Below are 25,097 nucleotides of genomic sequence, written 5' to 3' on the forward strand. Positions count from 1 at the left end.
TACACAGCAGTCACTTCACAAGGCGCAACAATTCAAGGCGCGCAACATGTCGTTTTTCATATATCTGTACATGCTGCATGATAGCGGACCCCCTGCCAAGACTCCCACACACGACGAATGTCCCGCGTACGCGTGTTTCCTGAGGCAACTTCTAGGACGTCGGGGAATAACACAAGATAAAATGCGTGTCATCACTACCAGTTCCGTAAAGGCTGGGCCAGATTGACTCATATGTGTTCGAACGGCCAGACCACGGCGAAAGAATGTGCCACAGGAGGAACGCCTCTTCCGTTTTCTTCGGCGCCGCGTGTGATGCGCATAATCTACTAGTGGCTCTGTCGTCTGCTGCTGTTCTCGATCAGCACCGCCTACGCTACGGTAGTAAAACACAGCGCGGGGATCAATGAACTGTGTGCGCTCGAGCATCCGAGCCACTTGACCGAAACAGTCTCTCCGGTCGCACCGATATAAAATCCGGCCGCCAGATGCGCGTTACATATTTTGGGCGTCCTTTTAATGTGCGCTTTCGATGTAGTTCAGCCGGTGAAGACGGGACGGCGTCGTCGAAAGCGAACGCCAAGAGAGAGTTCACTCCTCGCCCAAATTACCCTCCTTGGGGGCCCTTTGGTGGGCGGAGCCAGCCGGGCAAGTCGCGAAAAAATACCGGATAGCTCCCTCTCATGCTCCCTCGCACACTCCCGCGCCTCTCTCCTCCGGTTCCCGAACGGCAAATCGAAGTGGCCTCGCTCGCCGCTGGCTCCCATGCACAAAGGGGGGTGTTGTGTTCTTCGCATTGTTTACATGCGGAATCGGAGGCACCACTCTGGCATGCGTGCGCGTGTGCGAGCGGCGGCTGTGGGTGCTGCGGCTGCTGCGTCTTCTGCAGCGGCAACGGGGCGCTCCCCTGCGACCGGGGAAAATATGTCCTAGACGCGGCGCCGACGACGACGACGACAATGAGCGCCGTGCTGGAGCCGCCGGCTACGAGCCCGACTCGACTTCGGGCCCCGTGCGCCCAGCACGTCGTCGACAACGAGTGCTACATCGTCGACCCCGAGACCCGCGTCACATATCGCAAGGGAAAGCTGCTCGGAAAGGTGAGCCCGAGGCGATGCCGAACACCGCCGACGCGTTGCATCCCCGCATCAGCGTCGCGAACGTGAAGCTGCGCCGCTGCGCGTGACCGTCTCCCACCTGCGTCCCCCTTTTTTTTCTTGTTCGCTCTGGTGCGACGCCTGTTGTGTGTATATGCCGGGGTGGTTGAAAAAAAAATTCATCGGGGCACCTGCTGCCGCATAGTCGGTGTTCGGTGCACCGTTGTGTTTCTTGTTTCTTCTCTGCTTCCCGTGCTTATGCAACAAAGAGCGCAGCGCGGAAGGCGTAGTTCGGCAACAGCTAGGCTCCAGGAGTCCACGAACGCGTATAAACAGTTGGTATCATAAACAAATAACTTCTTTTTCCCTCTTTAATCTTTCTTTCGGGGTTCGTCGTAGCCAAGTTCAGTACGTACACGTAGCGCTTCTGCACGACCGCGAAACAGATACGTGCCCCTGGAAGCAATTGTCTGTTTTGTTTGCTAAAGTGATTGTACGATAATGGTGCTCTATCAGCCTCGCTTCTCGGCAGCATGGAGTGTGCATGGTCTGCAACTCGTGTACCGTTGTGTCCTCGTCTATCAAATGCTCAATTGTAGAAAAACATTTGGAACATCAACTTGTCGATACAGGCACGAGTGTGAAACGCAGGTTTCAGTTTTCGAAATAAGAGATGGCAAAATATATTTACGGTGAAACGTGCAACTTATTTCTAGTTGGGAAAAATAGCCTGGCAGGAATTAATGTTGGAAAATCATGAGATTTGAAGGCAACTCTCGATCTGCGCTTTTGAGAGGGGAAAAAAATGCTAGTAACAACCTTACTTTGTTTTCTATAATTCAGGGCAGTTTCAAGCCTTCCGAAACGCTTATCTGCTGCGTGTCTTCCCTCCCTCTCATATTTATATTATCCTGTTCCCCTCCCCCAGCGGAAGGTATAGCCATGCGGAGGAAGGTTTTTCTGGTTAAGGGCACATCCCTACCTTCTGTTTGACGTCGATGATCTGCTTTTCATACCTTACCATCACTCCTGCGATTGCCCCCTTGATCGACTGATCTCCATTCCCGTGCGTGTGCTCGCTTTCTCGTGGTGTTCATGTAAAGCCTAGCACTGACCGCAAACTCGATCTGCATGAGGGCGAGGGAAGGTGGGAGAGGGGGCACGCGCGTGATTGTAACCCTTAAACAGGCTACACAAAGGGCACCGTTTCTTATGTGGGGGATTTTGGTTAGAAAGATTTTGTATCCCAAGGTACAAATCGCGAAGCTGCACTTGCTGCACGGATATCTTCTACGTGTTTTGTGAAAACTTAGCTCGATAATTGCGTTTCACTGGCAACAGTATGGGCTGCCTTATATCGGCTTATATAAGCAAACAGGCTGGTAGGTTCTAAGGAGTGTTTGTGTGTTCGCACCTAGACATCTGTGCAGCTGTCACTCATGATGCTGCGCAGCCAGAAAAAAGGTGCAATAGTGTTTACCCTCCTGAACCATGGTGTGGCTTTGGAATAATTAAGAGCCATGCCCACTGATATGGATGGAACATGAAAAATCTGCTTGTCAGTGGATGCAATTATTTATTTCCATTTCATTTTATTGTCGTGTCTGATAGCTTCTGGTAATTATTCCTGGTACTTCTTGCCCCTGATCCTCGTTCACAAATACGAACAGAAACAAGCTTCATCATCATCAGCCTGCAGGACGAAGGCTGCCGCCTGCTATCTCCAATTACCCCTGTCTTGCACAAGCCGCTTTCAACTGGCGCCCGCGAATTTCTTAATTTCATTGCCCCGCCTAGTCTTCCGCCGTGCTCGACTGCGCTTCCCTTCTGTTTGTACCCATTCTGTAACCCTAATGGTCCAACGGTTATATAACTTACGCATCACATGACCTACCCAGCTCCATTTTCTTCTCTTAATGTCAATTAGATTTTTGGCTGTACCAGTTTGCTCTGTGATCCAAACTGATCTCTTCCCGTCTCTTAACGTTATGCCTAGCATTATTCGTTTCGTTGCTCTTGTGCAGTCTTTAACTTGTTCTCGAGCTTCCTTGTCAGTCTCCAAGTCTCTGCCCCATATGTCAGCACTGGTAAAATGGACTGATTATGCACCTTCCCTTTCAATCGTAATGATAAGCTTCCACTCAGGAGCTGACAATGTCTTGCCGTATGCGATCCAACCCATTTTAATTCTTCTATGAATTTTCTTCTCATGCTCAGGGTTCCCTGTGATTAATTGACCTAGGTAAACATATTCCTTCACAGACTCTAGAGGCTGACTGGCGAACCTAAACTCTTGTTTCCTTGCCTGGATGTTTATCATTATTTTTGTCTTCTGCATATTAATCTTCAACCCCACTCTTACACTCTCTCTCTTAAGGTCCTCAGTCGTTTGTTGTAACTCGTCTGCAGTGTTGCTGAATAGAACAATGTCACTGACAAACCAAAGGTTGCTGAGATATTCACCATCAATCCTTACTCTTAAACCTTCCCAGTTTAACAGCTTGAATACTTCTTCCAAGCACGCAGTGACTAGCATTGAAGAGGTTGTGTGTCCTTGTCTGACCCCTTTCTTTATATGTATCTTCCTACTTGTGTAGAATTAAGGTAGCTGTGGAATCTCTGTAGATATTTTCCAACGTATTTACGTAACCGGTCTGTACTCCTTGATTACGTAATGCATCTATGACTGCTGGTGTGTGTACTGAATCAAATGCCTTTTCGTAATCTATGAAAGCCATATAGAGAGGCTGATTGTACTCTGTGGATTTCTCGATTACCTGATTAATGACGCAGATGTGATCTATTGTAGAGTATCCCTTTCCTGAAGCCAGCCTGTTCCCTTGGTTGGCTAAAGTCCAGTGTTGCCCTTATTCTATCGCCTCATGTGATTAACAAAAATGCAGTAGAATGTCTCCATTGGATCCCTTGGTTATTGCATCATATGCCTACCATTTTCTTTGATCCTTCTGGCCATTGTGTGGACCTTTTGTTTGTATGAACTGCATAAATTTCGGCAGACACTGATTATGCATAATTAATAAAGGGACATCTGACACATGGCTGAAAAATAGCAGCCGTGTGCATTAACACGTAGTCATTTGGCTGCCATGGCATAGGTGTTTTCCAGATAGTGTGTGTCTGTGGTCAATGTGGACATCACTGGCCTTTGCATGCACGCACGAGTTTTCCTTAGGTTATGCGCCGACATCCTACTGGTAGTCTTCTGATCACATCAGTGCCAGCTACACATGTTCATTAGCCGCAGTTGTTGTTGGATCCCGTTTGCAAGAATGTTACCTTAAATGTGGCAGCGCTGTCAGATAATAAAATGTTGTAGTATAACCTTCTATATGTTAATGTGATATGGCTGCATTAAGAAAGCTGTATTATTTGTGAAAAGTAACAATAAGATATATTGGGAAAACATGAGGAAGGTGGAAGATAGGAGTTCAAGATGATGAGCAAAACGAGAATAAGGTAAAAGCGGGAGCAAACATTTCGACGAGTGGACTTAAAGAAAGAAAGACAAGTCCACTTGTCAAAACATTGGCTCCTGCTTCTACCTTGTTCTCGTTTTGCTCATCGATAAGATATACTGTGGCAGGTGTTTCTATTATAACAAACTGAAGTATAGTACTAGAAGTAGCACACACTGCTGCGTTGTTCTGACTCGCATATTGCAGGAAAATTGCATTTTTAATATCTGCATCATTCAGTCAAGTGCTTAAAATTTTTGTCTGTCCGGCATGTACATGAGAAATTAAAGAAATTATAACACCGAAGCAGTGGCATTGTGAAACTGCTTGTGATATCGGTCTATTGGCACCTGCGGGCTTCAAAAATTTCTTAGACCTGCCGAGCGCACTGCTGGTTTTCTACTAACCCAACATTCCATGATTCGGATGTGCTGCAGGTCTCATGTTAAGGCAGGTGGCTGCTCTTAATTTTGTTGGGTGTTTCAACCAAGGAGGCTGACAGTTTTTTACTACTTCACAAGACCATTTGCAATCCTTGGGAAATCCATGAATGGGAGCTTCACGAGATCTGAGCATTTTAACCAGAACTTTTGACAGTTTTGTTTTATTTAAATTGGAGTATCTATTTTAGATTAATCTTTTTTTCGCTTTGCCTTCTGTTTCTGCTGCCTTGGTACAAGTGCAGAAACTGTTCAGACACTTTGCAAGGTGAGAGTGATATAAGTGATTGCTTAAGATGTTAATATGGCTTTCTGGTTTGGTGATAAATCTGCACTAAGTGACCCAACCCATCATAAAACTGAAATTTCCCGCCGTCTGCTATTACTGCCTACGACAACCTCCACCTGCCATGTGCTTGATTAACCTTAACCATGCAGACACTCCAAGCTGTTGTGTTTTTCTCTATGACAGGGTGGCTTTGCACGTGTACACGAGCTTGTTGATGTCAGGACACAGCAGGTTTATGCTGGGAAGATCATCCCTCGATGCCAAGTTAGCCGGCCTGGCCAAAAAGAGAAGGTAAGCTGCCTTGTCTGTACAAGGACACAGTGCACACATAGATTGGCTAACACACCACTCCTCTCTTATATAAGGGATAGGTGCGCGAGTGGTTGAGCTACTAGTGAACGAAGTCTTTGCCAATTTGTGCCATTATTGCACAATATTTTGAGTCTGAGAAAGTTGCAGTTCCCTGTTTGTGTTACCTACTTCACCGAGCCGCCCAAACTTTGAGGCTATAGTATTGGCACAGTGGTATTGTTTCTTGCTACCAGATGGCGTGCCACCACCTTATCAGTCACAGCGCTTTTGTGCTCCGCTGTGTTTTATTTACTTCTTGTGCCACCTGGTTTGCCGACCACCCAATCTTGGAGGCCATGCTATCAGTGCATTGGTATTGTTCTGTGCCACAAGATGGTGCCAGTGTCTTGCCAGTTGTGAGATAGAATTCTGTGTTCCACGGTGTTCCATTTACTTTTTTTTATGCCACTTTGTCTGCTGCACTGCCCTGCCTAAGGGTCTTTAGTATCAGTGCAGTAGTTCTCTACCACTAGATGGTTCCATCACTTTACCAGTCTTAATATTGTCCTGTCTGGAGGCACTGCTTAGCCATGATGTCTGCAAAAATCTTGTGGAGATTGAAAGGAATAGTGACATGAAAATTTTGTTTCATTATAGTTCTTTTTTTTCTTTTTTATACAACTTTCAACTACATAATTACGGTACAAAGCCTCAGTTGCTCAAGAGCAACACAGATATTTGATTACAGCACCTTTTTTACGACCCTTTCAAAATGTGTGTGGCATTAGAAAAGAAGACTCATTACACTATCGAAAGTGGATGTGATAGAGTGTGGCTGTTGAAGGCTGTACAAGGACCACGTCGCCGAAAGCTGCCAAGCTGCCATTTTTTAATTGCTTGCTCCTGTTGGAAATGCAAGCAGACACATGCTCTCCCCTCTTGTCCCATCAAGGTATGAATGGAGCACGGCAGCGCAATCACAGTGTGTGGGTATGCAGCAGCGGTATTTGGTACCACGAGACTGCGACAACAGGTTTTGGTGATTTGTCGGGTCTCCTGTTTCACGCCCGAAGCTATGCTGTTCCTGGCATGTGTCTCCATCTTGTATTGAAAGGCAACACAAATAATTATTTTTGCTCTCGAACAATTGAGGCTTCATAGCATAATTACTGGTTTGACGGCTATCCAATGAAAGCAATAAAAACAAGACGAAAATTTTCTCTTGGTACTCCTTTAAAACGTTGAAGGATAAGGCACCCACTGCGGTGGCTCAAGCGGAGCATTTCAGTGGAGGTAATGGAAGCCTTCCACTACAACATCCCCAATTCTGTGCAGTATCTGGACGCCAAATCTCATATGTTTTGTTTAAGGGTGAGGGTAGGCTGCTGTCTGTGTGAAATTGTAAGCTGCATGCATAGGAGTGCTATTCGGCTCATGTGTTTGTGAGAGCATTCTGTATTAAGTGGGAGGGCTTGTTTATGATGTTCAAAAAAGCATTGGAAGGTTTTTGTTAACAGGAAGCTTTTCCTTGGGACCAACTCTATTTCCCTACTCAAAATGCGTAACAGGCAGAAATGCTTGCTTGACCAATTTGAATGAAATGTGTTGCATTTGAGAGACAAAGTTACATTTTAGTGACTCTATAAACAGAATTTTGTTTGAAAGCCTGTAAACATTTGTAAGATATCCCGAAAATTCGTAAACTTGAAAAAATCGAAGCATAATGTTTACAAATTCATAGCTCCACCAAACAGATGTTGCAGCTCTGTAAACTGCATTTGTTAGAGCATCTAAAGCAGGCAAATTCGATATATGAATTTACAGCTTTGGTAAAATTGCTACAATGGGTTTTGGCAAGATGTCTACTTCAGGATTGGTGATATATTACAGAACAGAGTACAAAACATTAAGTTTGTCTGCTTTAGACATATTATTAGGTGCAATTTACAAAATTGTGATATGATTTTTCATTGCTGAGTAAGAGTTGTAAAATTAATAGTTGAGATTTCTAGAACTACAAAAAAATAATAATAATAATAAATAAAATAAATAAGAAAGATAAAGAAATGGCAGCCTAAACAAAGTCTGCTTCCTACATTTGTCAGATTTTAACTATTTCGCTTTTAAATGCAACAAATCTCATCAAAGGTGGTGCAGTTGTTGCCATAAAAAAAGTTATTCACTCCCATGTGTTCAGATAGGAGCTGCCGAGCTAAGGCTATCCCTTCGTAGCCATAGTGAAGACACACGCTTAACCTATATGCCCTGTTGCTTACAGATTCTTCGAGAGATTGACCTTCACAGACCCTTGGTCAACAAGCACGTAGTACGACTGCATGACTTTTTTGGAGATGCAGAGAACATCTACATCATTCTGGAGTACTGCCCGAGAAAGGTGGGGGCTTGCTCATATAGCCAAGTCAAATTTTGGTGAAACAGGTGAATGTGTGCATGTCGAAATTTGAGCATATTGAACTGAACTTCTTGTGTCAGCTTGTGCCACTAATTGTGCTGGTTGGGTTTCGTAAAAATCCGGATGCTGTTGTATGTGGCCGTATGTCTCCCACAAGAGATTTCTGTCACTCCGATTCCGAGCATTGTATCTTTTGCACTCAAGCGTTACCGCTAGGTAGTATCCCATTTGAGATTATCAAGGGAAAGCTTTAGTGTTCCTTCAATATTTCCCTTTTGAGTTCACTTAAAAGAATAGTTATTTGACATTTATGGCTTGTAATGTTCTTGTGCAGAATGAAGGTCTAAACCCTTGAAAAAATATTTGGAAGCGTAGGAGAACCCCTAATCCCTAACAAAACATTCCGTATGTGCTCCAATAATTCCATACGATTTTCATTCATTTGTTACACAAATACCACAGAATTTATATGGAACCCGTAAAGATTTCTAAGAATTATAGGGAAAGCATACGAATCATTAGAATGGCTTATGGAATGTTTCAGTAGGGATATGATTTGCTAGGCAGATGCGTCGTGATGTCGCAATGCATTGACTCAAATCATCCCTGCGCTTGCTGTAACTGCCACATGTAAGCACAGCTAGAAGACGCATTTGCTGCATTGCAGTCTATTTTTCATGAGCAATGTCTTCATACCCAGCCATGTCACTACGGGACGTCAGCAAAGTTCCCCTTGTTTCATGATGTCATTATAATGTCGATTATGCAAGGATGGCATTTGAAGACAAACTTTAGCATTAAATTAAGTTGTCTTGTGCTTCTCTCTCTTTGTACTTGCTAAGAGTGTTTTACATGTAACAAGTTTATAGTAAAGGTTGTGCAAATTCAAAAATATATGTTACTACTCCCTCCTTTAACCCTTTGACTGCTGTGTTTATATTCAGACTGCCCTGCCACATTTTTTTCATGTGCTGGTTCAGCAAACATTTCGTGCTGCATAGAAGCTGTTTTTTCATCATCACTTTCTCTCGATTCAGGATTCGTATTTACTTAATCTCTTATACTTAATTAATAGATGGATCTGTCACACTGGCTCGCCATGGCTCGCTTGCTGAAACAGAATGATGTGGCACTGAGACACATGCTCTGTCACCACGCGGAGATTCAACTTGGATATTTTTTGTCTTTAGATTAACTCTCCATAGATGACGCAATGGGTACGCAAGCTTTTGCACGATTTCAGTTGCTTTGAAAGAAGCAGGGACTGTGCTGAACACACAAAATGACTGTACTCGAGAAAATCAGGGGTTTAGTGAGAGTGAGTGCCCAAGTTAACTCGGGAGTGGCAGTGTTAGGGTTACGATTGTGCTGAACCTCTGTCCTGTGATGCATCGTTTCACAGTCACTGGTACACCTGCTCAAGCAGCGTGGCGGGCAGCTTCCCGAGGCTGAGGTTGCTCTGCTGATGCGTCAGCTGGCTGATGGGGTCCGCTACACTCACAGCCAGGGTGTCGTACACCGTGACCTCAAGCTGGGCAACATGCTGCTCGACGAGAACATGGAGCTCAAGATTGCCGACTTTGGCTTGGCTGCGCGGGTCGCTGACGAGCCGCCGAGGCAGGCTGTCTGTGGAACTCCAAACTACCTGGCACCGGAGGTCCTTCGCATGGAAGGGCACGGTTTTGCAGCGGATGTCTGGGCTATGGGCTGCATCATGTGAGTAGAACATTGTCATTGTTGTGTTTGTTTGCACATAACGCATATGTGTATGCACACGTTTTTGATAGGTATGTGAATAGGTATGTTTAATAGGTAGGTAATAGGCATGGCTTTGGATGGTCTTTATAAATTAATTTGCAGACTCAGAACCTTGCCTATGTTGAAATCTTTACCCTTTCCCGTTGCAGAGGTGCCCTGAAAATTGGTCATTTTTGTGGATGCATGGGAAGTGCTTCCGTATTAATTTATAGCAAACATGATGACACATGGAAACAGGTCATCTGTGTTGTGCTTAACTACTTCAGTTGCGAAGTACATGTACGTTACAGAAACAGAATGATATGCATACAAAAAGTGCCAAAACCACTTTCTGATTATGAGGCATGCCGTAGTGGGGAACTCCGGAAATTTGGACAACGTGGGATTCTTTAACATGCACCTAATCAGGTAACACAGGTGTTTTCACATTTCATCCTCATCGAAATGCGGCCGCCGTGGCCGGGATTCGATCCCGCGACCTTGTGCTTAGCAGCCCAACACCATAGCCACTAAGCAACCAAGTCGGGTAAGCAGCTGCTGGTACTAAACAAATGCTTAAGATAGCAACTTAAGTGAAATGGTTCCAGAAAACAATTATAATCACTTTTAAACTTTTAAACAGAGCAACAGGCGGCAGCACTGACACATTCTGAACTGTATTTTCATTAAAGAGGCTCTAATCGCCTGTAGTGATTACCTCGGCTGTTCTTAAACCTCCTTGATTGACGAAGAAAAGCTTTGTGTGTGCACTGATTGCGATTTGTGTTTGCAGTGTTGCTGACCATGCAAGGTCGTGGTGCTCTATACACAGGTATGCTCTCTTGGTTGGCCGGCCACCCTTCGAGACGTCAACACTAACGGAGACGTACCAGAGGATTCTTCGGGGTGCATACACATTGCCGCCTGGACTCTCAGATGTGGGCCGTAGTCTACTGGTGTCATTGCTCCAGCCGGAACCTCAGGAGCGGCCAAGTCTGAATGAGGTGCTGGAGCACCCGTTCCTGAGGCCGCCTCGTGAGCAGCCCGGGCATCTGATGGGGATGCTTTCACGGCTACGGATCGAGCAGTCTGGGGTGAATGCAAGCCACTCCACGACACGAACGTCTGGCCACAGCAGTGTACAGGGTTCAGCACGCGACTCCCCCGTGCCCCTTGGTGACTGTGGCCTCTTGGGAACACTTGGCCGGGTTCTTTGCCCAGACAAACGTGAGCTTCTGTTGAAAACATCTGGTCACACTAAAGAGAGCATTCTTAATGGGCTCCGTGCCGAACCTGCTGTGCCCACAGCGGCAGCTCAGGGGCTATGGCGTTTAACTGCCGAGGTCATGGTGGCCATATTCTAATGGGGATGGAGCGCAAAAACATTTGTCTACCTTGCATTTTCTGGACATTAGAAGAACCCCATGTGGTCAGGATTAATACGAATTCTTTCAATACTTCATGCCTCATAATCATATCATGGTTTTTGCATGTGAAACCCCAGAATTTAATTTGTTAAAGCTGCTGTGGTTTTGCCGTAGGGGCTGGGCTGAGAAAACGCACTATTTGTGATAGCTGGCTTTTAGTTGCAACTGGAAGGATAGTGAAAGCGTGGCTGAAAGAAAAAACTGTGCTCTAATGCCTCGGTATACATGGATTTTGGGAGTATGGCTTGGGTTAGGGAGCTTGACTCTAGTTCTTGGAATCGGTAACTGCCCTTGTGTGCTGATGATTACTTTGTGAATGCACTCAAGAGTGGTCAGTACTACGCTTGTCATGGTTGTTTCAGCCATCTGCATGCCATCTGTCTCCACTTGCAGGGAGTTCCAAACTTGGCACCACTCAACTCTTGCATAGGCTACTGCAGGCCTGCTTAGATGAAATGCCCACCTCGAGTAAGTACAGCTATGTGCTGGCGGCACTTGCAGCCTCCCTGACTGCATGCCTGCCTTGCATGCATCATAGCACTTCTCTCCATGACAGTGTGCACTGCATTGCTTGCATCCTGCATGATGTCTTGTTCGGGAAAGTAATGTGGTCTCGCAAATGATCCTAGGGAATGCTATGTTCCTAGGGAATGCCTATGTTAGGCCTATGTTCCAAAAGAGATTTGAAAGTGACTTTTAAAAGAGGCATGTAGGGGTGCACCAATATCAAATTTTTAGTTTCAAAGCCAATTCAAGTAATCGGAAACCAAGTGAAAAAAATAAAATATTTTTTGAATATGAACACTATTTGCTTTTACCAAAATGCAATTTTTTTCACCAACCAGAGGTACGAAAAAAAGCAAGTTTATTGCACAACAAATAATGTGCAGAAAAATTGTGCCTTGTGGTCAACAAAGTTCTCTAGTACAACACTTGACACTATTACAACTGCAGTTATTGAATGTGGACATGAAGGAAGGATAACTGCATGACATATTTGTGGAGCATTGATGCCCTCCCGCATGTCACAATTCCCCCAGGCACCAGAAAGAGTAGCGTGTGGTATTGGCAGGTACCTCTTACCAAGCAGAGCCAACAGTAGGTGGCGAGCACCATGCTCACGTGTATCTTCTTTTCGGCACATATTTTATCATGCACATACATGTCTTTCAATCTGTGCTTCTGGCAGTGAAAGACTGCTGGTTTACAAGCTTATCAAAATCTTTCCACAGTGCTGATGTGGAAGGAGCTTTCTTCAGGAGTTCTCATTGTTGTGGACATCTCTGAGCTCCTTGGTGTTGAAGTTTTTCTTCTTTCTTCTAAAGCCACATTTTAACCCAATTTGCAATTCATTCATCCTGGTTGTACACTACATTAGAGAAAGAGTCTAAAAACATTGTGTAGCTTGCTACTAGGTCGAATTTGTAGTCCGCAAACCATGTTTTTAAGCACTTGGTAGCCAGATTAGTAGCAGCACAGAGGTTTCCACCTGGTGGTTGGCATTGTTCAGATAGATGAAGAGGCAGCACAGTATGGATGCTTCAGCTGATAGTGTTGGGTAGCCATCAGCAATGGCCACGTGACAGTACCCCTGTTCCACTTTTTATCTGCTTCACTACATAACCAATATGCTTCGCCACAATGCATGGTGTATACTTCGCCGCGTAACACTGCTTTACTACGGCGAAGCTCATTTAGTAACTGACCTATGCATATTGTTGCGCGCTGGCGAGTATGAAATAACACCGGTACAGCCGTTGTGAAAGCAAACTAGATGATCCAGTAAACACCATCCAAGAAAAGACGTCATTCCTCTACGTCATTGCGGTTAAAACGTCTTTTTAATATATTTAGAAATTTTTGAGGATTCAAATATTTTGAATAGTAAGCGTCCTTCAAATTGAATAGCACATACTCTATTCAAATTGAATATTTGAAGTAGTCTTGAATATTTGTACACAACTAGAGGCCCAGTGAAAATCTTCAGAGCTGACTTTGACATATTTTTATTTGTGGAATGAATTTAAATCAGAGGAGAAACATTGCTCTTGTGCATGGCCAAATAATGTTGCCTACTTGTGTCCGTCACTTGGTATCATTATCTGTCTACTGAAAGGAGGACTGTCGTGTTGCAGTTTTGCATACGAGTGCATTTGTTTCATGCCGTCTGCGAATTCTCCCCACTTTATGTCCAAAGGACAAACCTAGAAAGTCATAAAAGAATTTTCTCTGGCATTTTATCTGGTTACCTGCTTCTTGGTGCTAGTGGGGCATCCTTTCATCTGATACTTCTTTAGTTTTAGTGCCCTTGGTAATGCATGCCATGTTTTTAGTACACTATATTTTATCTCGCACAGCAGAAGTCTGTAGCCTTGAAAACATTCCTTAGGTAGATACCAGCTGACATATCAAAGTGCATGCCAATGTAGCTCTACAGTTAACATGGAGCTTTGCCATGAAAATTGCTATCAAAGCAGTGCTATCAAAGTGGTTGCTGCATCCTGTAGTGCTTGCTGTAGTAGTGGGCTGTCATGCATCAATAAAGCACAGGATTGTGTGTTCCAAAATTGCAGATTGTGGCGTGCCACCTCCGTGGGCGGGTTCGGCACTGCTCGTGACCAAGTGGATTGACTACTCCAACAAGTTTGGCTTTGGCTTCCAGCTGTCCGATCGTACGGTCGGTGTTCTCTTCAACGATGCCACACACCTGAGCTTCTCAGCAGACCGCCTGTAAGTAGCCTGTTCTACTTGGAAAACCCTGTTGCAGTAGTATTCTCAGTTAGTTACGTCTGGCAGTACTTTCACTTCTGCGCTTCTGCATATCGTGTTCTGGCACACTGTGTCACGGGGGCATTTCTTGATGTCATGACGCTCTTCGGCACATCTTGTCAGTGCATGAAAAGAATGAGGTGTGAAATGAGCACTAGCAAGTAATGTGCCTACCCACAAGCTTATTTCGCCAGTGTGAGCATCTATTGGCTTAGCTGTGTTTCTCGAATAGTGCTCAGCCAAACGCTGCGGTTCCTCGAAGGGCTTTATAGGTGTCCACAGGGACTTTGCTAGAGACATTACTATGGCAAGCATTGCTGGCGCAGAACAAGAGCTGTTCTGTACCAGTGAAGCTTGTTAGTGCTTGTACAACCTGCAGAGCGTTCCATAACAAAGATGCAGCAGCACTATGGTCATATTCTGTACAGCTAAAAAAAAGAAAACAGCCTCTGCTGGTGTGACTTTTCTCATAAGGCAAGATTCATAGATTCGGCCAAGTTCTTAATAGCGGATCGAAAATATTGCCGTGTCGTTTAAAATGGCAAATGGTGGAGGCTAGCGTTAACATAGTTGTTTGCTCTTTATCCTGCACTATGCCCTTTATTTACAATGATGTATCTTGTGTATATATAGTGTTCTTGTACACTCAAAGGAAACGCCATGCTACGGTGGCTGGAAGCATAGTCACGCTCCGCGGTATTCGAGTGGCATGTTTTTTAACTAAGGTTTAAGGTTGTGTAATTTTTCTGCAGGCGTCTTGAATACCGAGACAGCCATGGATCAATGGAGACCCATGCTCCGTCTAGCCTGCCAGCCAGTCTGCAAGAGAAGTATGGACTGCTCAAGTATTTCGCTCACTACATGGAAGAAAACCTGACTGAGGTAACTGATCATTAGTTCTGCTTTATTTGTTTGTCTTTGCTTGTGATAAAAAGTAATACATAGTGGTTGCAGTTGTCTCTGAGGCCTTTTTTGTCATATGTGCCTCTGAGATATGTAATCATGAAAAATTTTACTTGCAGTAGCAAGTCACACCTGATACTTGCACTTGTTCAGGTTGTTTTGTCTGAAACCTCTCCTGTGTCCTATGTGTGCCATAATACTATTTTGCAGTACACCCACAGAGGCTTAAACAAGGTGTGTAGCATCTCCACACTTGCTAGTGCAAGTGTGTTGACGAGCACTTGAAGCGACAACTGATAAGCATTGCACTGTCTGATAGGCGATCAGTTGCACTGTCTGCAGACAAAGACCTGAACGTGCTGCCGCAAGTCATCACAGTTCTATGCAAAGAGCCAGTCATGCTTTTTTTTTTTGCAAAATGGTTTTTGCACAATTTCGATATTAAATGGATGAAGGTTTGACAAAAGCACACATGTGGGTGCATATACACACACACGTCAGCTCATTTTAGCAGTTTTCTAGCGCTTGCATTCTCTGAGCCGCCGCGTATGGTGTTATATGCATAGATCTACTGCGTTAAACGTTTTCTGGTGCTTTTGCTGCATTTCAAGACGTGCCGCTTTGCAGAAAAAGAGAAGAGGTGAAGGCAAGTCACTAACATACTAACGGACAATTCTTTCACTGCAGGGTGGAGATGTGCCAAAAGCTTCTGGCCGCAAGAAGAAACCCCTTGTGTACCTCCAGCGCTGGATGCGCACAGATCGAGCCGTTGTCATGCAGCTGAGCTGCTCCATGCTTCAGGTGAGCTCAGCATGTTGTTCAGAAACACTCGTTTATACACACACTTGTGTGCTACATGCATAGAGCCCCCCTGTTTCTGAAGGGGGAAGGTGTAACTGTGATGCCTGCTTCTGCTCTTAGAATTTTCTTACTAGTGCAACACAGAAGCTCCTTTGATATGCCTATTTATATGCCTGTGCTTAGAGGTAAATAATAGTTGTGTACTTTGGCTTGACCCATGGGTTTTCTTATAATACTACGTAAGGGAAACTTGCCGTTGCTGTTTATGCAAGCTTCTTAATGGGTACTGTGACACCATGGGCATACCATGATGCCTTGAACTTGGCATGGCCACACATGTGGTCAAAACATTCGCTAATGAAACTTTTTTAGGAAATAGTACGCCTTGGATTTAGGTTTGCTCGCTTATAATACTGCTGAAGGAAATGGAAATTGATGATGAAAACCAGCGCACATTGAATGCAGACCTTGCTCTTTCTAAAAATTTTATGAGCTGCCAGTGCTACCATTTTACATTTCAGTCCCCATTGTAGGTACATTTGTTTTACTTTACAAATACTTGCATAATAATACAGTCGAACCCCGCTACAACGAACGTCGCTTCAACGAAATTTTCGCTTCAACGAAATATTTCCAATTCCCCGTCAGCTCGCTATACAAAGTAATGGAACAAATTTCTCATCACAACGAACCATTTTTGGGGCGCGTTTCCGCTTCAACGAAATTTTTGCTATGCGAAGCTCGATTTAAAAATATATCTTACAATAAAACAAGCATATCGCCGCCCATCTATGTACTTCCATAGGCCCACGCTGCTTTGTTTCGCTAAACATTCGCTGGACCAAACTAATCCACTCACTGAAACGCACATGATCACCGCCATAGCTTGGTGTTGATGACTATCGGGCTGGCTGCCTTGCGACAAGGCGCGGGGGCAAGCTCCCGTTTTCTTCCAATCCAATTCAGAGCCGCAACCAATCCGTTGCCAAAGGACGCAGCAGCCTGGCAACAGCAGCGCGTTTGCCCTAGTTTTTTTCACTCGTGCTTGTGCTGCTAGTGCGCTGTAATGAATGCGAGCATGGCGACTTCATCTAGAAAGCGGAAGTTCCTCTCGCTTGAAGAGAAGGCACGGATTATCAGCGCGGCATCCAGTGGCAGGAAAAAGGGAGATGTTGCAGCGGACTTCGGCATCTCACAGAGCACGCTGTCAACGATCTTGAAGTCGAAAGACGCGATAGCGCAAGCTCTTTCTTCGGGGACATCCGCGAAGCAGAAAAAGCTGACGCAAGCGGCTCATGAGGACCTTGAGAAGGCTCTGTACACGTGGTTCCTCGACGTGCGCGCAAAGAAGATGCCGGTCAGCGGAAACATGTTGCAGCAAAAGGCACTTGGCTATGCCTGTATGCTGGGCATCAATGATTTCAAAGCCAGCTCAGGGTGGCTGACCCGTTTTAAGGCCAGGCATGAAATCGTCGCTAAAGTGCTGTGTGGGGAGTCGGCCTCATCAGACGCCGACGCTGCATCTGCTTGGGCATCAGCTACTGTGCCGGAATTAATGGAGAAATATGCCACATCAGACATATACAATGCCGATGAAACGGGACTTTTCTTCGAGCTCCTCCCCTCCAAGACGCTTCACATGAAGGGCCAGCCATGCAGCGGAGGGAAGCATAGCAAAAAGCGTGTGACTGTGCTCCTGTGCTGCAACATGGACGGGTCTGACAAGCGCTGCCCACTGGTGATAGGCAAAAGTGCGAAGCCGCGGTGCTTCAAAGGTGGCAAGAGCCTGCCCGTCAAATATGTTGCCAATAAGAAGTCTTGGATGACACGGGCCGTTTTCAAAGAGTGGCTAACCGCTTTCGACCGTGACATGACGGCAAAGAAACGTAAGGTTTGTTTGCTCATCGACAATTGCTCAGCGCATAACGTTGAAGACGTTCAGCTTCAAAGCGTGGAAGTAAGATTCTTCCCGCCGAATTGCACGGCTTTAATCCAGCCGCTGGATCAAGGTATCATCAATAGCGTTAAAAGCGCTTATCGACAGCGACTGATTCAGCGGCTGGTGTTAAACATCGACACCGGTCGGGCAATCGAAGTGGATTTGTACATGGCTGTACAGATGGTCTCAGCAGCGTGGACGGCAACCAGTCGCAGTATCATCTACAACTGTTTTGTGCACGCCGGCTTTCACTCCGATGCTCAACTGGCAGCGAACTCCACGTCGGACGAGGAAGGCTGCAGTACAATTGCTCCACCCTCCACAGAGGCCAATGCGGCATGGGCAGCCCTTCAGGACTCCGGAGATGTGCCGGCCGATGTTCACATCGGCGACTACATCGCTGTTGACAGTGAAGTGCTAGCTCACGAGGAGCTGAGTGACGAAGCTATAATTGAGGGCGTTCGCCACAACGACGCATCATCGGATGATGACAGCGACGCGGAGGACTTAGCGCCACCACCTGCAATAAAAGTGATGGATGCTTTTGATGTGATCCGCAGATTTTTCGGTGCTCACGATGACGACGTCGCGATGCAACTGTTCACCGAGTGCGAAAGCCGCGCCACTGCACTCGTGGCAAAAAAAAAGAAGCAGAAGAAGCTGACCGACTTCTTTGGAAATAAATGATGTTTTGGGACTATGTGGTCCAACCTGACAGTGTTTTTGGCCTGTTTTCGCCTCAACGAAATTTCGCTTTAACGAAATTTTTCGCGCGCCCCGTCAGTTTCGTTGTAGCGAGGTTCAACTGTATACCAAAACGCCACCTTACGTGCGGCTTTAGTACATACTAAAGAGCTGCGACTAGGGGTGTGCGAATATTAATATTTTTAGACTAAATCATATTTGAATTGAATAGTGCCAGAAGCAAACCGAATCAAACATTGAATATCTTTAGAATAGTTTTCAATATTTAGCAGCCGTTTTCACAAGTGATATAAAAGGATGTTCACATCCTAGTATTCAAATTGTTAGCAAATATCTGTCATCACGTTGTACATTATGAAGTGTTGTTTATTAAAAAGCACTTATGGAGCATTAGGAACAAATAAGCAGTTTGTTCGCATACACGGGGCTCTTGAGAGAACGCACTCGATTTCTGTAAAGCTGGTCAAGTGTGGCTTATCAGCGCTAACTGCACTGCTGCTGTACTGCAGCGAGTTACATTACATTGTAGTCCCTCTAGTTGTGTCAGACCCTTCACGAAACTAACTGATGTATGCATGCGCCAGCCTCCTGCAAGTTCTGCACTGGTCTGTAAACTGATTCGCAGGTCAACTTCTTTGGGGATCACACTAAGCTGGTGCTGAGCGCCGAGCGACCGGAGCGTCCCCTGGTCCTGTACGTTGATGAGCGGCGGCACACGGCGGCCTACACACTGGCCGCCATCGCCCGCTTTGGCTGCGACGAGGCTCTCCAGGAGAGGCTACGCTTCGCTCTGGGTGCTCTGCAGGAGTTTGCCGAGCTGGAACAGCGCGACCCACGCCGAAATGCTTGATCCAATCAAAGTAATGACATGGGATAGTTAGTGGAATCGTTAACAAATTACCGGTGCACCACAATGAAAGCAGAAGAAAGCGGATGCATGTGTAAGTGCTGCATCTGCGTGTACCCTCTTCTGCCTTTGTTGCGGAGCGCTGTCAATTTGTCTTTGTCACCTGATCAGTAGCGTGCAGCAATTAGCAATTTGCAATTAGTCAGAAAGCAATTAGTCAGAAAGCGCTTCTGTTGGCTAGGTTTTTCCAAAACCAGCCCTCCTGCCCCCTTGTTTACCCCTTCCTGTAGCTGTATCGCCAGTCTGGTGCTTTCATGGTGGTTTTCGTTAACCACGTCAGGGTTGTAGAAAAGTTACCCAAAGCGACAAGTTTGTCGGTGGTGTATTCAGCCAGCACCTACTTCATTGACGGTGTCCCACATGCTGCAGATCAGTGCTGCCATTTCCAATGTGCCCGAAGCATTGGTTCCAGAAACAAGCTGTTGATATGGCATTGCAAGTGTTGCGTTGCTTCCACTTTTTATTCTTGACGTTGAAAAGAGTGCATGCTTGTAAATTTGTACTCATGGCAGCTTGAAGGATGCAACTTGTGAAAGACTTATGAAGGTGCCTTAACAGAAAGCACTTGTCTGTAGCTTTGCGCTTCAAAGCCAGCCCACGTTGCCCAAAGGCCACTCACTACCCAAGTTCATTGCATGCACACGCTAGTTCGCTCGCGCTATTGAGCTCAGGACAAGTCTTTAGTCAAAGCAGCAAGAGGGCCACCGATAGGTCGCCAGCTTTATGGCATCAGGGTCTTTTCTCGCATAATGGGCAGAAATGGCTCCAGAAGCAGCGTACTGAAGGTATGGTTCATTGTAACTGAGAAAAAAAAATACCAAAGGCACTCCATCTTGAGACTGCCAATGCAGGCTAGGCACAGTCCTTCCTTGCGGAGATGCATGTGGATTTGTGTGAGCCACTTCTCCACTCGATGCAGCTGAGGTCTACTGCTAAGCAGACTCTTTGTTTCAAGTACCAGTTCTTCGCTGGCTACGTTTGAACCCTGTCACATTCTTGCCTGTGTTGGCATTCGTCCCGTTATGTCACAAACTTCATCAGTGGGATGCAGTTTAGTTCTCATGTACGTGTAGCTTCTATAACATTTGTCAGACATACGAGAGAGCCTGTGGCTGGGATGATATGATTCTATTCCATTTCTTTTCATTTTCGCACGTAATCGGTTGTCTGAACAGTGCTCCACCAATTGTATCACCACAATCAGCTGGTCGTGAGAAGGGAATGATAATTAGAATCAGGGTGAAAGGTATCTTTATACAGAATACTTGCCCGCATCTGTATGGTAATCACTTCTTTAGGTAGTAGAGACAGGGCAAGGTAATAGAACTATGGAAGCAGGTACAGCTAGTGCGCTGACATGTGCTGCGAGTTTCTGTTAGACACCTGTGCTGGCCAACTCTGCTGTCTACCTTTTTTTGGGCCAAAGCAACTGTGCCTATTGCACTATCTGCACAGCTGCAGCTTCTTGTCAGTTATTGCAATGTGAAGTAAAGACCTCAAGACTGTCAACAACTTGCCTCTGTGTTGATTGTTTAGTTTTGAACATTCTATGCTACTTCCTTTTATACAATGCTATTCTGTCATAACTGCGAAGGAAGCATTCTTCAATGATATTAACAGCACATTTGAAATAGCAGTCGATGGGGGTTGCAACTGGTGACTGTGGTGTGCTGAGGCATCTGTTTGCAGTTATGAGGTCTTTGCAGGTAAAAGAAGCAGCAGCTAAGAAAGGAATATGTGAAATATGTTGTGCCATTGTAATGGATGTATGGTTTGTCATCACCTGTGGTCAAATTTTGCAAACTGTCTGTCGTAAACTGAGCAGCTGCTGTATATTTTTTTTTTTGTATGTGCATGCTGTTGTTTACAAATTGCATCTTAAAGTGCCAATTCAACGATTTCAATTTGCTTTGATATGTCGAGTTTGATATTTCGTGATGTGCAATATTTTTTTACCCGAAAAAATTTGGTGTGACAGCTCTATTACACTGACTAGGCACCTTCAGTTTGAAAGGCCATGAAGTTTTGCTTTGAAAAGGGAAGGGAAAAATGTGGACTACTTGGTAAAGTTCCCGTGCATGAATGGTTTGACTGTCTATGTGAGCATAATTCAATAGTGGTGAATGGAGGGGAATGATAATTTATTTACAGTGTTCTCAATAATGAGGGAACCATGTTGTCAATGCCATTTTGTTCTAGCAATGTAGGCAAGGTTTGGGAGCTTTAAAATGTGGCTTCAACCAAAGGGTAATCCACACAACTACATACAGAAGGAACCCCATTCAAGCTTGTCATATTTGCATTGTCTCAGCATGGCTGTCTAATGCTAGTGGAGCGGTTTTTACTGTACACTCATCTGCTTGAGTGCTGAAGTTCCCACGTATGCTGAGCACTTTGTAAATCCTCTCAATCTAGAGTGTTGTGACACTTGCAGATTGAAAAAAGAAGTTCTCACTGTTATCTAAAAAAATGTAATTTACTTTTCATATGACGTGGTTTTAGGTAGCATGACCTCGTCTTTATGTAACATATGCTCATCTGCCCAAGTGCTGAAGTTTCTATAAATGTCAAGCACTCTGGTAATGCTCTCAATCTAGGGTGTTTCAGCACTCATAGGTTGTAAAAAAAAAAAAAGTTCTGATTGTTATCTAAAAAGAAATGCAATTTAGTTTTCGTATGACGTGGTTTTACGTAGCATGGACTAGTAGCCCTAACAATACTTACTTTTTATACACTTTCTTTACACAATTTTTTGCACTAAAATTCACTAAAGAAAAAAAAAAGTCACTAGGAAAATGACCTACGCACATTGCTCATCAACATTACAGCATCCGCATAATTCAAGAGCACAATATTTCTGCTTGAGTGAACATTGCTGTTTACTTGTTATTTTACACAATCAAGATGTCAAACTTTCATTCCAATGACCTGCACTGTACATTGGGAGTTCACAGGTTAACAAGGTTCTGGTGGCACATCTTGTTTCAAAAGTGTGAGCAGAGATCGTCCCTATCAAAATAATTTTATATGCAGTCTTTTAACTTTGTATTGTCTGTGTTACGTTCGCACCAACGAAGCTAACTCCGTATCAGTCCCATGTAATCTTTTATGAGCATAGAAATTTTTTGCCTGAATGCATAAACATACTCTTGTTTTGCTGGGCTACAAAGGCTGAGCTGGTTTCAGCAACACAGGTGGTGACACCTGGTGGTGTTGTGTTGAAACCAAAATGTACTGAAACTTTTGTTGCCCATCACTTCTCATTGGGAAAAGGTACAAGTATTGAAAAGTTCATGTTGCTGTGGAAAGGCTCAAACCAGCAGTTGAAGGAACACTGTAGTCATAGGCAGGTTTCCATGGCAACAAGCATGTCAGATCGTCAACTATCTTGCTTTGTAACAGCTTCATAAAGTGAAATACTGCAACTAATAGTGAGAAACAGTTCATTACCGAACTTTGTTTTGCTTTGGATTGCACAAAGAAAAAAATGTGGTCTATACAGAACTAGCAGAACTGCGAGGTTGCATTTGAAGTATTTTGACAGGGATGACTCGTTTATGTAATGTTTCAGCACAAAAGTTGTTCGGCTCGTCATTCCCTAACATTTCTTCCTCGAAGGACAGGTGCAACATGTCTGAGAAAGGCCGCCGATCATGGTGCAGCCCGTTCTGGCCTAGTCATGTCATGGGCATGCCTGGCTGATGTGTTGCCAAAGAAGCCCTTCCTCTCCTCTCAGCGTTCGTTTTGTCCGTTTGCATTTGCACCTGCTGTTTTGACTGCCCAGAGGAACTTTGGGCATTGTTCCTACAAGCTTTCATCTCCTGTTTTGAGGGAGAAGGCAGCATCAACCCCAAAGGACATTGTCCAAAGAGCCACCAGTGGTTTGCCCCAGTCAGTTGGCTACACAAGTTGGTCTCTCCTCCAGTGTGTGTGCAAGGTCCAGCTAGTGAATCTTGTGTAAGATGGTGACAAGGATCTCGGGCATTGTTCCATATGGCTCCTTACTTTCTTGTACCACGTGGGACCAACAGGTGGAACCGACTCCAAAGAGCCTGTGCTTTGCCGTACGATTGGCTGGCTACTCATATGAGCACCTTTTTTCTGTACATAAATGTACCAGAATATCTGGCTTTGTTGCAAGCCAGGTGTAACAAAATAGGCAACTAGGGGGCGTTATTCTCGAGCAATCACTTTTGGGGACACTGTCACTTTTGTAAGAGTTTGTGTGACTTGGCACAGAACGCTGTGGGTCGTATACTTTGATAAGTCTGGTGCCAAATCACTTACCATTTTCTGAAAGTGATGATATTCCTGAAAGTGATCACACGAGAATACTAACCCTCATCAAGCAGTCCAGTACCCGCATCAGACGCGAAAACTTTCATTGACCATTATAGCCATCCATGACTGTTGAAATCCACGAACCTCATCAGATCTATTGTGCAAACTAGTATGATAATACCAATGGAACTTGCAAATTTCAGGTCATTGAAGGCACTCAATCATTGGAGAAACCCACGGCTGACGCAAGATAGTTTGACACCGCAATGGGCATATACAGGTTTTGCGTAGGTCTCCACGATGGCAGTCAAACTTGTCGCAAGCACATGCTTTGTTGCACGCGCATGCATTTTTTTTTTCTTCTGCTTTCTTGTGCATGTTGGCTGCGGTCAAGGAAGGGCATTATGATAACCCAGCACCAAGTCTCGACCTTGGGTCACCTTGTTGTGCACGACTGGGATGGCTTGTGTTAGACCTAGTTGTTGCAACATACTTACGTAGTACATACTCAGAGATGTTTGCATCTACACTCCTGTTTGCATCCAATTTTGCGTCTGGATACAGTTTACGATCATTTATGCTAAGTAGCCTAATACATTTCAGAGGCCACTGCCATTTTGTTTCTTTTTAACCTCTTTTGTTTGCTAGGTGTTGCCATTTTATTGAGACCGTCCCCCAGTTGGCATTCTAAATTTTTGTCTCTTCGGTCTCTCATTCCACCTTTTTTCTTCATGCATCCACACTCTGTAGTCCTCGCCAAGTTCCTGCACTTTTTGCAGAAACTGTTTATGATGGACAAAATAATTATTGGTGACTTCATCTTCACTCGCCAGCAAGCTAGCTGGTGTTGTCTGCATTGCAAACTGCGGAAGGTCTTCCACCTCTTTTCTACTGGAGATTCCGGCTCCAGGTCAACCTTTTGTATTACTAGCGTGACGTTTTTATTTTGCATGTGTTTGTATCTGTCATGAACTCTTCTTCTGTTTTGTTTCTGATGTGTCACTACATACAATAAAGCCAGTCTATTTTTCACACAAGTGTGAGGTGTTTTATGTCGAACTTCGAAGCTGTGTTATGCCAGCTGTATTGAATTACAGCTAACAGTGCACATCAGAGATTGCTGGCAACAGCAGTTTTCTTAATGAAAGCTGCCCTACAAAACAAAGGGGATTACGAGCAGAAAACTGTGCTGAGTGACAGGACGAAGACACAGACCGCAGCGCTGTGGTTTGTCCTCTTTGTCCCGTCGCCTGGTGATGTTTTCTGCTCGTAATTGTTAACCAACCAGCCCATATGTGTACTCTTCTGCAATTCAAAGGGACATTGCAGATAAAAATAGAGTTGCGCTGTATAAGTAAATTGCCTTTTCCACAACGTACCAAAAAAGCCACTGTGCCACGAGAAGCTTCTTAAAGCCAGAAAAGATGCAAAATCGAAATAATGGTGTTGGAGCCACCTTTAAGTTCTTGCGTATGGTCTATTCTGCAAGTCTGGAGCTTAATTTCTATCGTTACGCGAGTATATCGGTGAGTATATAGTTTTTGGCAATTTTGGTTGTGTGTTTTGGGAAACCACTCAACGTTCTTGAAGATGGCAGTTGATGGCAGCTCTCATTAAAGAATAAA

The 25,097-nt window shown here is 44.8% G+C and overlaps 2 protein-coding genes across 3 annotated transcripts in view; one reads left to right on the top strand and one right to left on the bottom strand.

Annotated features, from left to right (window-relative positions):
* LOC135901960 (oxysterol-binding protein-related protein 11-like) overlaps window positions 1-2,167 on the bottom strand; it is a 30,793-nt gene extending 28,626 nt beyond the window's left edge. The window contains exon 1 of one of the 2 annotated variants that reach the window (XM_065431818.2): window positions 2,077-2,167. In XM_065431818.2, the coding sequence (XP_065287890.1) occupies window positions 2,077-2,118 (42 nt within the window). In that variant the 5' untranslated portion in view covers window positions 2,119-2,167. The remainder of the gene's footprint in view (window positions 1-2,076) is intronic. The other variant, XM_065431822.2, reaches the window with a different exon arrangement.
* LOC135901961 (serine/threonine-protein kinase PLK3-like) lies at window positions 315-24,509 on the top strand. Its single transcript, XM_065431823.2, has 10 exons — window positions 315-1,097; window positions 5,483-5,590; window positions 7,869-7,985; window positions 9,406-9,719; window positions 10,573-10,967; window positions 11,561-11,635; window positions 13,741-13,897; window positions 14,689-14,818; window positions 15,527-15,640; window positions 18,910-24,509. Exons 1-10 carry the CDS (start codon window positions 681-683, stop codon window positions 19,132-19,134), a joined length of 2,052 nt encoding a protein of 683 aa, XP_065287895.1. The 5' UTR covers window positions 315-680; the 3' UTR covers window positions 19,135-24,509.
* The last annotated feature ends 588 nt before the right edge of the window (window positions 24,510-25,097 follow it).

This window comes from Dermacentor albipictus, chromosome 9, assembly GCF_038994185.2.
Source record: "Dermacentor albipictus isolate Rhodes 1998 colony chromosome 9, USDA_Dalb.pri_finalv2, whole genome shotgun sequence".
In the NCBI taxonomy this organism is placed as follows: domain Eukaryota; kingdom Metazoa; phylum Arthropoda; class Arachnida; order Ixodida; family Ixodidae; genus Dermacentor; species Dermacentor albipictus.